This window comes from Rhamphochromis longiceps, linkage group LG15, assembly GCF_057381845.1.
Source record: "Rhamphochromis longiceps isolate RC_006_pf linkage group LG15, R_longiceps_female_GT1.1, whole genome shotgun sequence".
In the NCBI taxonomy this organism is placed as follows: domain Eukaryota; kingdom Metazoa; phylum Chordata; class Actinopteri; order Cichliformes; family Cichlidae; genus Rhamphochromis; species Rhamphochromis longiceps.
This window is the reverse complement of record NC_140571.1, coordinates 15,504,869-15,517,831: the sequence shown is the minus strand read 5'-3', so window position 1 is coordinate 15,517,831 and position 12,963 is coordinate 15,504,869. Positions and strand designations below refer to the sequence as shown.

General features: G+C 40.7%; 1 protein-coding gene across 1 annotated transcript in view; it reads left to right on the top strand.

Annotated features, from left to right (window-relative positions):
• fut8b (fucosyltransferase 8b (alpha (1,6) fucosyltransferase)) overlaps positions 1-12,963 on the top strand; it is a 95,233-nt gene that overhangs the window by 52,624 nt on the left and 29,646 nt on the right. The window contains exons 3-4 of the mRNA XM_085382266.1: positions 4,816-4,934; positions 7,596-7,758. Coding sequence (XP_085238392.1) covers positions 4,816-4,934; positions 7,596-7,758 — 282 coding nt within the window. The remainder of the gene's footprint in view (positions 1-4,815; positions 4,935-7,595; positions 7,759-12,963) is intronic.

Here is a 12,963-nt window from a genome sequence, read left to right as displayed (position 1 = left end):
AGGCTACTGTTCTCTCGTGTGAAAAGGGACAGTAAGAAGATCTACCTATGCTGTGATTTAAGAGTTTAAGAGTGCAAGCGCACCGAGCAGACGCTGCTGCCGTTTACAGACCTGAACTCCCATCGACCCGGCCGTCGCTCAGGCCCAGCGAGAGATGGTCTACTACCATAGACACTAGCTCCATTGTTGAAGCTGTCTGGGGTCTGGACATCTCTGTCAAGTAGGACTCAGAGCAGAGCTGGCTCGCCCTGGATATGCTGAGGCGTTGAAGCATGCGAGGCAAAAATGCACCATTCAGAATCAGTTTACTTGGATGAACAGTGACTCAGTGGATGCAGCAAAGGAAGGAGGCAGGAAATGTAACTAATATGCCACGGGGTTGAAATATATTATGCAAAATTGCAAAACATCTACGCATATAACGTCAGCAAATAATACTGTAAATGGTGATGGCATTTATCTGTTTTTAAAAACAAATGTTGAACACTGGTCGCAGTTTTCATGGTAAGAACAGGCTTTTCCACCAATTTGTAGTATGCACTACGCTTGTATTGTTGTCGTTTATTAGCTTGACTTATTAGAGTCAAGTGACTTAAGATGTTTGAATTCCCAGGAAAGGCTGGAACATGTCAGTCGAGCCTTAAAAGCTTGTGATAATTGAGATGTATATAAGCAAGCATGAATTAAGGTTTTGCAGAATATATGACGTTAATTTGTTCATCAGTTTGGACATGTGACAATTAAATGGTAAATGGCCTGTATTTGTATAACGCTTTACTAGTCCCTAAGGACCCCAAAGCGCTTTACACATGCAGTCATCCACCCATTCACACACACATTCACACACTGGTGATGGCAGCTACATTGTAGCCACAGCCACACTGGGGCGCACTGACAGACGCGAGGCTGCCGGACACTGTCGCCACCAGGCCCTCTGACCACCACCAGTAGGCAACGGGTGAAGTGTCTTGCCCAACGACACAACGACCGAGACTGTCCAAGCCGGGGCTCGAACCGGCAACCTTCCAATTACAAGGCGAACTCCCAAATCTTGAGCCATAATCGCCCACGATTATGATAACAATGTGGGATCAAGTGAATAAAACCCGAGTCACATAGGCCTAGAGACCAGGCAATCACTGGTTAGGACACAAAAATGAGGATTACCCGAGTTGTTGTGAGTGGTTGCTGGAGAGTGATGGAAGCTTTCTACAGACCAGTTGACCAAGTGGGGCACAGACCGAAAACATGTTTCAAAAGGTGGTAAATTTTCATTAAAGGCAGTTTGTATTGCACTTTTTTTTTTTCAAGTCTTACTACTGCTGGGTTAGCAGTTAGTATGTATATGCAGAAAACATGGTTAAATACAGGCAACAGTGGAAGTCTTCCAGCAAATAAAACAAACACTAGGAGGTTTTTGGTGCAGCACCTTTTTGTAATAAATTTTACCCAGTGAGATCCGACAATCTCCAGGAACCACTGCCAACCAGTCAGGAAGTACATTTTCTTCCCTAGCAACTGGTAATGTAGTATGGGGGACAACTCCAATGTGCACATGATATCATGTGAGAAACCTCAATTCCTTTGGGTCCAAGTGCATCAATTCTGCTTGACCTGTAGAAGTTTATTTGTTTAATGTGATTTGATTAATTATGTAAGGTTTATAAGTTAGTAAACACTTTTAAATTACTTCATTAATTTAATTAAGGGGATTGAACTATTCTCAAACCCGAATTGGTGGCAAATGGTGGTCTAATACATTTTATCGTATTTTTTCCCCTTTAATTTGTCACATATAGGTCGACTGTCTTTACTACATGTGTAGGCAGTAAAGACAAAGTCTTCCACTTCAAGCTTAGATCGGTGGTGGGAATTCAAATGCACTTTGAGATTTTTTGGGGGGGGGATTTTACATTTTTGATCTCAACAGATGTCTGGCTGTTGTTTTTATGTTTTTTTTTAATAATGGAAGTTAATAGTTTTTAGTCTAGATTGGCTCAATATTTATCGTAGATTTTGAGCTCTGTGAAAGAGAAATAGCTAAAGATTTGATATGTTGGGAGCATTTTGTTGAATTCTACATAAAGGGCAGCAGAATGAACTTTTGATAATAAATAAGTTGCAAAAGAAATACTTGCATAAAAAGACATCTATATTTGTAATGGGACATAAAAACCCCACTGACTGCACTACTGCAATGTAACCCTGCCTCTTTTCATCCCCTGCAGATGCCAAAAACTTTTCAGGTTACATAGATCGCCTCGTCTTCTGTTTTTTGTGTCCGTGTGCTTTGTCAAAGAACAAAGGAAATGATGTCACTTTGTAATTGTCCTACTTCCTGTACAATGGAGTAACTACTGGATTAAGGCCTTTAGGGACGGCTTTTCTGAACAGAGTTAGCTGTGAAAAAAGATACTACAGCTGATATTTGGTTTGAAAATGCACCTGGGTCCTTTTTAAAAAAAGATCTGTGTCAGGAAGCTGTAACGGGACACATCATAGATTTCACGGAGAAAAGAAGCCCTGATTTAAGGAATGCATATAAATATCCGTGGTGCCACAATGTTATGCAGAGGTTTAGCATTCCATGATGCAGTTACGTAATGTAGATGTCAAATAACCTCTCTTTTCTCTTCAGTTTCCATGGCTTTGAAGCACAATGCTCAGTTAGTGCTCAGTGAAGTGGGAGGCCAGGGCTTCTGGGGAATGAGGGGGAAGTTGTGTGGCAAGAAAGGCTACTGCAACTTTAAAAGTCTCATCTTTATGCCTGCCAGCGACTGATGTTCCTTATTTATGGAGCAAATTGAGTTTGCATGCCTTGATGACTCATTAACATGGCCTTTGCAGCACTTCACTAATGCCCCTGTGCATTTGGACATATTCAGTTTTTAATGAGTTTATGTAGAGAAATTGATTTTGTATAATGTCAGTGGCATTTTTTTTTCCTTTGGCTAATTTGAACTCTGTTGTCAGAGTGCTCATTTGTATTTTTATTACATGCATGTAATTCATATTCATATAGAAAGTCAAAGTTTTGTATTATTTGTGTTTGTCGGTTGTATAAATACATGCCAAAGGACTAATGCCTGTCTTTTAAGTAGATCCAACTACTCTGAGTGTCGCCGGGGCGGCATCTTGCCATGACGCCAACGCAGATTTCGAAAACAGTACCAGCATCACAGTCGTGCCTGGTAACAAAAGGGCCGCCATAGTCTCCGGAGCACTAATGTAGCACATGATAGATGCTGTAATCAGAGGGAATTCCCACTGCGTCTGCCGATAAACAGTCAAAGTACAGTAACTAATTGTAAATAATCAATTTAGTGCTCTAGTATAGCTTTTATGTAGCTGTGGTTTTTCTGAAATGGTAACTTAGTGTCATCTTTGTATGCTATGATCCTGCCACTAAATCAAATTTGTATCCATTAAGGAGTTAAAACGTTAGCCTATGGAGGTATTGCATTACAAACTCAATGCATTTGCCATTCTTGTAGTAAAAGGAGAACCGTGTTCTAGCTTAAGAGTTGCTTTTATTTGTTTCTGTCTTCTACATTATTTGATTAAATGTAACACATGGCATTTCACCATCATTTGCCTTTCACTTCAGAGACTGCTCAGTGGATTCTTGGGATATTTTTGTAAAACTGTAGAGTAGGAGACAGGTCGGCCTTAACAAACACGGAGAGTGATTCAGTGCCCTGTGCATAATCTTGAGCTCTGAATAAATAAATCAGGACAGGGCTCTGGAACGCTGCGCTGTGGTGTTTTTAGTAAATGAAATGGAATTTTCAGTGGCGAACACTGCGAGATGCCAGCTTTCGTGGCTTAGTTTTGAAAGCAGCTTTTAAGTCAGAAGAGATATGGTTCACTAACCAGTGCATGATGGAAGATAAACATTTTCACTAATTCATCAGAATACTCAGCTACATTGTTAGACTGTTAAAAAGTCAGTTTGGTGGTAATCGAGTTTGTGTTCCAGCGACTTTTACATCAAGTTAGCCTTGCACTACATGTGATTTACCTGTTTTCAATAAAGATGCAAAGACATATCTGCAAAAATCTGACATTTTGATAGATTTTTGACTTGGGTGGGGAAAACAACATGACATTGATGTGTGCAAAGGATTTTTATCTGTCGTCAAACGTCAGTTTTGCTCTGGCTAAATGTTCAAGCATTGTGTGACAAAGAGCTCAGAGACTCTCTAATATATTAAAGTATTTCTGTATGTGCATCTGCTTGTCACCACAACACTTTTACGGTTTGCCTCCAACTGATTACTGCTTAAGATATAAATGGGTAAAACACCAAATTAGAGGTTGTTTGGATTAGAGTTTGATTTTGAGGTTCTCCTGCCTGCTGCATATGTCAGTTTTAAAGATGTTGGAGAATTTTTTTTCTTCCTTGTTATGATTTGGAAAATATATTTGCAATTTTAGAATTAGGAAAATGTTCCATTTGTTTCCCTCAAACTAAATTTGTAATAAACATTTTTTTTAAAACCCAACAAAGAATCAAAAGTCATATATTGGCTGTTAGCCCATTAAAATCACTGTAAATTTAAAACTCATGGCTTTATTTTGTCTATTCTAAATAAGCAATTTAAAGACTTACAAGTGCACAACATATACATCGTGTGACCCTTCATTATTGAGATGAGAAAAATGAATTTATTGCAGTGTCTCCTTTATTTACCTATTTAATTTTACATTTGCAGCACAGCTTATCTGCAGAGATGGATGTTTTTGCTCTTTTCTCTTACTAGTGATGTGCATGTTCCCAAATTCATCTGTTATATCTCCTATTGTGTCCGTCAGGATACCAGAGGGTCAAGCCGATGCCGGGTCCTTGGCAGCAGGAAGGCTGCGCTCCCTGGAGGACCAACTAACCAGAGCCAAACAGAAGATCCACAGCTTCCAGAAACTTACTGGAGATGGTAAGCAGAGTAGAGTTACCTAAAAGGTTGCAGGGAAGAATTTGGCACAGAGCTTACAAATATGAGGAAAAAAAAATTGATTTTCAAGGTGTGGGCTGTCTATGAGCTTTGAGTCTATGACTCCTATGAGCTTTTTCCTGCAGCGAGAATCTGAGTCTAGTCTGGCGTTAAGCCTGCTCTAGCTCTGGAGCAATAATGGCAAAGCCACATGATGAGATGGACAGGGCTATGTGTGTATTTGCCACCCTAAGCATGGTCAGAGGGGCAGGTAAGCTGTCAGGTGAGCAAAGAAATGTGTGAATGAAGTGGAAGCAGTGTGGATGTACCATTGGCAAGAGTGAAAGGTGAGGGGAAAAAAGAGAAAAGGGGGGGGGGAAAGACATGCGAGCTTGGAGGGCAGAGCAGGGTCAGTCTCTCCATCTTGCCGCAGGGGGAGGAAAAAGCTAAAAATACCCTTCAGCTTTTTTCCACAAGGGAGGCACTAAAGAGAAAAGAGAATATGTGAGAAACAAGGGAAAAAAATAAGAGCTTTTCCCTCTTCACCAACTCCTTCCCCTGCTTGAGGCTGTTCTTTCCTTCCCTCGATTTTTTTTCTTCTGTTTTTCTCCACAAAAATGAGAGCAGGCAGCTGTGTTATCCATGTAGGTTACTCCACATTGTTTGGCTCGGGAGGGGTATAGAGATCCTCCCTGTGTTCGAAAAACACAAGAGCGCCATCGCAAGCAGGAGGGATCAAGTTGTTAATAATGAGGTCAAAAAAACACCCAGAGACAGAGTATGAAAGAAGAAGACTCTAATGGTTATGTTCCCAGACCTTGCTTTGTGCTTGTAGTAGGGCTGGGCGATATGACCCAAAATTCATATCTCGATATTTTTTAGCTGGATGGCGATATAAGATATATATCTCGATTTTTTTTTTTTTTTTTAAGCCATAAGTTAAGAACAAAAAGAGAGTTCTTAGTCACACTGTGTCCCAGATGTCACACGGGCACTTTTATTTACATACAGCGTAGATATTACTCAAAAATAAATTATCAGCATATATTAAATAATCATGGTCCATAAATAAAAGAAAACAATGTTGTTTTTGTGCATAACAAAAAGCTCACAATTGTGCAGTCAAAATGTAAACTAAGGCTACGTTCACACTGCAGGTCTTAATGCTCAATTCCGATTTTTTGATCAAATCCGATTTTTTTGTCTCCTCGTTCACACTACAAATAAAATGCGACAGCAAACGCGCTCTAGTGTGAACGCTCAAAGCGGCCCGCATGCGCAAAAGAAGATGTCACACACAACGCGCTCTGTTTAGACCAAGAACAAACAGTTTGACTGATGGCCGTTAATATAAAGACTTCGGACTTTACGTTTCCCAATTTTTGCTTTAAGTTATTTTGTTATTTACATAATAATGTAAATAACCTAATAATGATCCTTATTGCTGTTTAAGAGAGGAGCGGTGCTTCAAAGGATAGCTGCAGATTTCTGTCAGAATCTGCAGATTATACAGTACAAATAAAATGTTTACGTTGTCTTCCCAACAGTTTCACTGACATCTACACTGGATGGCTAGGAAGCGTTCGCGATGTCTTCTCGGGCGCTGATAATTGGCTTCAGTCTTGTGTCGGTGACGTAAAAGGCGGATTTAATGCGACTTGACCGTTCAAACAGCAGTCGCTTTCTAAAACATCGGATATGTATCGGATTCAGTACCACATACGAAAGTGACCCAGATCGGATTTGAAAATATCGGATTTGCGCCGTTCACACTGTCATAGCATGATCGGATATGGGTCGCATAGGGTCAAAAAAATCGGATTTGATGCGCTTTCGCCTGCAGTGTGAACGTAGCCTTATAGACGCTGAGCATAATAACAAAGAGACAGATTTCACAGCTGCACCACGTCTCTGAACAGGTGCCATTTGTGGTCCTTATACACACACACAGTACGTATCACTCCGCGAGGCTCCTCCTCTGTAGCCGTAATTCTCCGACAATCCATCAAGCGGTGCAGCTCCGTAGCTTAGCAAAGTCATATTAAAACATTTTTTGACAGATTGCTGAGCGCTGTGTACCACATAAAATCGGTTCGCGGTCAGTAAGCACAACCAGAATTCATACATAAGGCGCACTGTCGATTTTTGAGAAAAGGAAAGGATTTTAGGCCGTGCAGCCCCTCTGGGCTGCATGTCGTTAGCGCGGTTAGCTCGCTAACACGTTGACGCCATCCAGCCCCACGCACGGTAACTCGCTAACGGAGATTTTCCGCTTTCATCTTGTCATTGCCTGCAGGTGAAGCTATGGGGGAGTTGTGTTCAGTGCAGGAGAGGCGAGGCCGAGTAACGTTGCGTAGAGACAAAAGTGGACGAAAGAGAGGCAAACCTGCGGCTCCACAAGTATAATTATAACGTAACATAGACTATATCGATATAAACGATATTGTCACATCTTATATCTCGTATGAAAATATATCGATATTTTTTAAAAACTCGATATATCGCCCAGCCCTAGCTTGTAGGTTATTTACGCTCTCATAATATAATGCTCAGATATTCTGAAAGTCCTCCTGGCACCTTGTTTCTTCTAGCTGAGTAACTCAATAGTTCTACGCCTGTGCCTAAAATGTCACAGAAGCTGAGTGTCTTTGTTGGTCCTTGTAGGTCCCGGGCCCACTCAGGAGGAGCTGCGGCGGAGGGTGGAGAATGGGGTTAAGGAGTTCTGGTACTTTGTCCGCAGCGAGGTGAAGAAACTGGCCAATGTTGAGCCCAGCGAGAGGCAGAAGTACGCTGACACACTCCTGCAGGACCTGGGACACCAGGAGAGGTGGGCTGCTTGGAAAAAATGGGAAACACTCGCAGTGAAACCAGTGATAAATTAAAAAAAAAAATCATGTTTTGTTTTTATGTCTTTGATTTAGTGTCACCATCTTAATAAGGTGCAGGCCTGGCTAATGGCTCCTTTCTGTGTGGAAGGCTTTATGAAGTCTGCAAAGATTTCATCTTGTGTTAAAATCTGGGTGATTGTGGTTGCTTATGTGGTTTGGAAATATTAATATATGCACATAAATGCTATCTGTTGGTTTGCTTTCTCTGTTTTTCGGAGCAAAATTGCAGCAGGTTCGGTCGAGGAAAAGCATTCTACATCCTGAAAATAATATACTTTGTTTTGTAGGGTCTAAAAGCATTTAAAAATCCCTCACCTATCAAACTATTAGCTACTCAGACTTTTTAGTCATGTAAGAGGCCCCAACACTGGACAGTCCACAGAACTACAGCACAAGCCTGGTAATTTTCCATTTAAAACGCCTTTCAAATCAGGAAACAAAAATACATAAACCACCTGTAAATGTTCAACATTTGCAGTTAACATACAGGAGTTGGCGCAGTATCCCACTCGAAAAAAAAAAAGTCCCTGCGAAAGCGCATGTAATTCCACCCTTACACCGCCCCCGGGATAAAAGCATATAAATGTGCTGACAATTATATGTATTTTTGCAGCAGAAGGGTCAATAATGCTGCCGTTTGGGACGTTAATGACAATCTGCGGGGGAATTAGTTTCATGGTCCCTGTGGTTAGTGCTCCAGGCCAGTAAGGACAAGTGATGAAATCTATAAGTTCATTATGCCACAGAGAATGGAGCTGTTAAAAATCCCAACTCGACATCCAATGCTTGGTTAAATAAGTTTATCTGTTTGTTGCTAAATTAATCAGAAGTGTTTCATATTTCACAAAGTAGTTTATAAGTTTAAAAACTAGGGTATCGCATCGAAAGCAGTATTGAAAAATTAAAAACGGCTCTGAGCCCTATTAATATGTAAGGTGTTTTTCAGAGCCTCTCCGTTCTTTTGGTTAGGATTTTAAAGTAACAGTAAGTAACACCCACGCACAGCTTATCATACGTGTGTCCAAGTGTAAAGAAAAGGGCTTGCACAACTGTCAGTCATGGCTACTTTTGATCAATTCTAACTTTTTTGTCACCTTTAGGACTAAATAATTATTAAGGTACCAGTTAGTTATTTAGGCAAACAGGTTTTTAAAGAGACACTGTAGGAACTTGGATTATAGATGTGACTAGTGCTAATGCCATCTGTAATAAATGGGATAAAATCCTGATAGTCTTGAAAGCAGTGCTACGATAGCTGCTGAGTAATAAAGGGCAAAGGTCATGGACACACTTTCTGTCATTTGGATTGCAGCTTTGCAGAGAAAAGCCGGGTGTCACTTTGCCAAGTGGCTCCATTGTAATCCCAATGAAGTGGCTTATAAAACCCATTGTCTTAGTCATTGCTGCCTAAGAAGCTTTCCACAGACTGATTCCACCGCCTAATACACAGGCAGACATGAGCACACGGTCACAGACTTTCACACGCATTCGCTTTCTATCTAACGTCCCTCCCTCCTCCCCTTCTCGCTGCAAAGATGGAGCAGAGGTGGAAAGAGCAGGGAAATGTTTGACTTAAATAAATCCTTGTTTAAATTCTGCTCAGCAAGGTTGAAAGGTCATTGCCTTAAAAATTTCCAAGGCAAAAAATGCAGCACGCTTAAAAAAAAGCGCTGAAAGTGCTGAAAATGATCACTGCATTATAGAGGGCTTTTAATTTGACTAAGTTTTACAGGTAGCTCATAAAGAACTGTCATAAAACAACAGGTCAAAGTTTGAATGTCTGCAGCAGGAAATTAAGCAATCAAAAATGTGTCACAGTAGTGGTGCCTCTGTGTGTGTGTTTGTGTGTGTTATGGTTTCTCGGTAATATGCTATAATAGCACTGTAAGCTCAGTGTAAACTTAACCTTAAGCCTAAAATAATCTAGCTGAGATAACGGTTTAAAATCACAGTTAAAAAGCACGCCATGTTAACCTCCTAAGACCCAAACTCTTCCACGGCATGCATTTTTAATTTCTCTTTGACATCTGGGCATATTGGGTGGGACCTGATGAATGTAAAAACAAAGAATTACCAAATTTTATTTTATTTTATTTTTTGTTACCTGATTTTTGTTTCTAAGAAAAATGAGAGTCACATATGAGGATATTCATTTAAAATTTCAATAGAACCTTAGCAGTATAATGTCCTCGTAAGTGGATATCAGGCTATTGTTGAGCAAAATTGAGTATTTTGGTCTAAATAACCCAAAATGTGATGTCCACATATGTGGACGGTAGGTCCTAGGAAGTTAAAGGCGATCATGTGATATTGACCAAATCTCCAGAAAAAAGACTCTATTTTTCTAACACCAATAATCTAGTTGATCAGACTGATTTGCATACTGTAGAAAGCACCCAGAGAAGGAAATGTGTAATTTGGGCTACAGAACATCTGGCAATTTTTATGACTTCTGTTGAGATAATTACTACATGTCTGAAAGATGGAGGGATTTGTAAGTTATATTCAACAGTGCTACAAACATATCCGCTGGGTAGCCTAAACTCATATAACTGCGCTTCTAGAGAATGAAAGCCTCACTGAAAGCCTGTAACTGAAACCAGAATAAATTCACAGAGTAGAGCACAGCAATTAAAAAAATATTTAGATGATAAAAAAGAACCTCTTGTCTTTCCTCCCTTTTGCACATAATCTGTCTCAACTGACTCGGTGATATTTATGCTTTAATCTGAAACCTGTAATTGCTCTGCAGTCGGTGCTGAGAAAAGTTGTGCAGCTGCAGCCTTTGGCGCTTCACTTTCGGCCAATCAAAGGCTGTGGCAAAGCTCACGAGCTTCAGATATCCATAAGACCCCACACGCTTAGCCACACACAATGCAGTGCATATGCTAGGTTTCATATCAGCGCGGTGTTCTCCTGCCTTGCTGCCAAATCCCTCAGGGCTTGTCTGTGGATTCCTTCTTGTTAGGTTTTTGCAACGGGCCAGTTTGCGTTTCCTTTGCACAGAGGGTTGGTTATGGCTCCCCTGTGCACTACAGGAGGAGACATCCATTTACACGCTGTGGTTCCAGCTTCAAAATGGGACAGTGACTAATGATGCTGTCTTCGTTAGCTTTAAGTAAGACGCCATTCGCTGTGCCGCACTGTTAAAAAGGGGCCATGGTACGGTTTTGTGTCGCACACATTTAGAATGCATTTTCAGACACATATGTTGTGGAAAGGAGACACGTAAGCTTTCTCAGATTAATTATGAAATAATACTTTTCAGGTTTCTCCTCTGCAGGGTTTTGGATTGTCAAGTAGACGTATTATTAACTTTTCAGCATATTCAGCTGCCTCTCTAGTCAGTTTCTCGTCCTTTGGCTTAACACCAACTCAACTTCCTTAGCTGCATGTGAACCTCTTTTCTGCAGCAGAATTCTTAAAGAGGCGCTCCTGCTCGCAACAGACCCCCAAAACAGAAGAAGTGCTACTGTCGCAAGGCCCATGTCTATACAGTGGATGTGGCACACACCCAGTGGCAGGATGAAATTCTGCATGCTGATTCACTGTTGCAGCTCATTTGGGTCTCTTAACGGAACTGATCTGTTGATAATTTGACATGTACGTCCCCTGCTGTAACACTTTAAAAAGTTTCCTGGAAAAAAAAAACTCTATAGCAACCTGGACAGGAAGCCACCCAATAGGAAAAATACAAGATGGGAACGGGTGGGGTAAACTGGAGTGAGCAGATTATTTACTAGTAAATGGAGATGCTTTTGTTTAAAAAAGAAAAAAAAAAAAGATAAGAAAATGGTGAGTTAAAATACCCGGGTGGTCTACCTACACCTAACTGAAGTTTATGTTGAAGAAACACTGCGTTACTTTCATCTTCCCTGCGTGTCCTTGTATGCACTGCTGATTATACGTTAAAGAACTCTCAGTCACACAGGATGCGACTGATTTGGGTCAAACAAATGACTAATAAATTATGTGTGTCTGCGCGTGTGCGTTTGTGTGTTTGTGTGTGTGAGAGAGATGCTTTTGCATTTGCCCTTAGCTGCATATATCTCAGTTCTCGTGTAACTTTGGAAGTGGATGGTCACGATATTAAGCGGCATGTGACACATACACAAATTTGCTGCCAGCAGCATGCAGATAGCCAGCTTAATCCAAAAAGCAGCTAAACAACCAGAAAGACACTGTTGTCAGTCAGCATTAGAATTTATTTCCTGTTAATATAAAAGACTATTCAGACTTTGTAATGCTTTACTCGCACAATATACTCTTGTCTGGTTGATTTTCTTATCCAAGTGTTTCACAGGTAAGGTGTATACCATTATAACATTGGGGAAACTGTTATGCTACAGGGAGAGGAAACATTTCCTTTTATTGAGGACAGTTTATGTCCAGGAAAGTGCAGATAGAGATTAGAATAAAAATTGATTACATATTATGTAAGAACTCCTTTCGAATCATTTCATCATGTAGATGAAAGATAAAAGGAGCCGGCCGAGGTGGTTCGAGGATCTGATGGGGATACCTTCTAGGCGCCTCCTGGGCATGGTGTTGCTGGGATGTCCTACTAAGAGGAGGCCCTGGGGCAGACCCAGGAAATGCTGGAGAGTTTATATCTCTCAGCTGGCCTCGGCGTTCCCTTGGATGAGCTGGAGGAGGTGGCTGGGGTGAGGGAGGTCTGAGCTTTTCTGTTTACACTGCTACCCCCACAGCCCTTCTCCATATGAGTGCAGATGGATGTTGCACATTTAATACTGCCCACATATCAAAAATAGAAGTGGGCAATATGGTTATGGACTAAATATGTAATTTTTTTGATATTCTTATATCTTGATATCAGTGGCAATAAATTCTATTAATTTGTGAATTACAGCCAACCAGCGGTAACAAAGCCTATAGCTTTGTTTCTGTATTTCACACAGAACTATAACCTGTGAATCCTGATTGATCGTGGGCCAGATGAGCCACTAGTCATTAAGGTTCTAATTATTTTACATTGTAATCTCTATTTCCAGTACAATTCATATTAAGCAATGTTCATATTACCAACAAATTGACTTTTTATGTCCTTAATTAATATTAGCCTGTGACTGGATACGTTTCACACACCCTGAAAGGCTCATGCTTTGCACAGCGAAAGATGATTA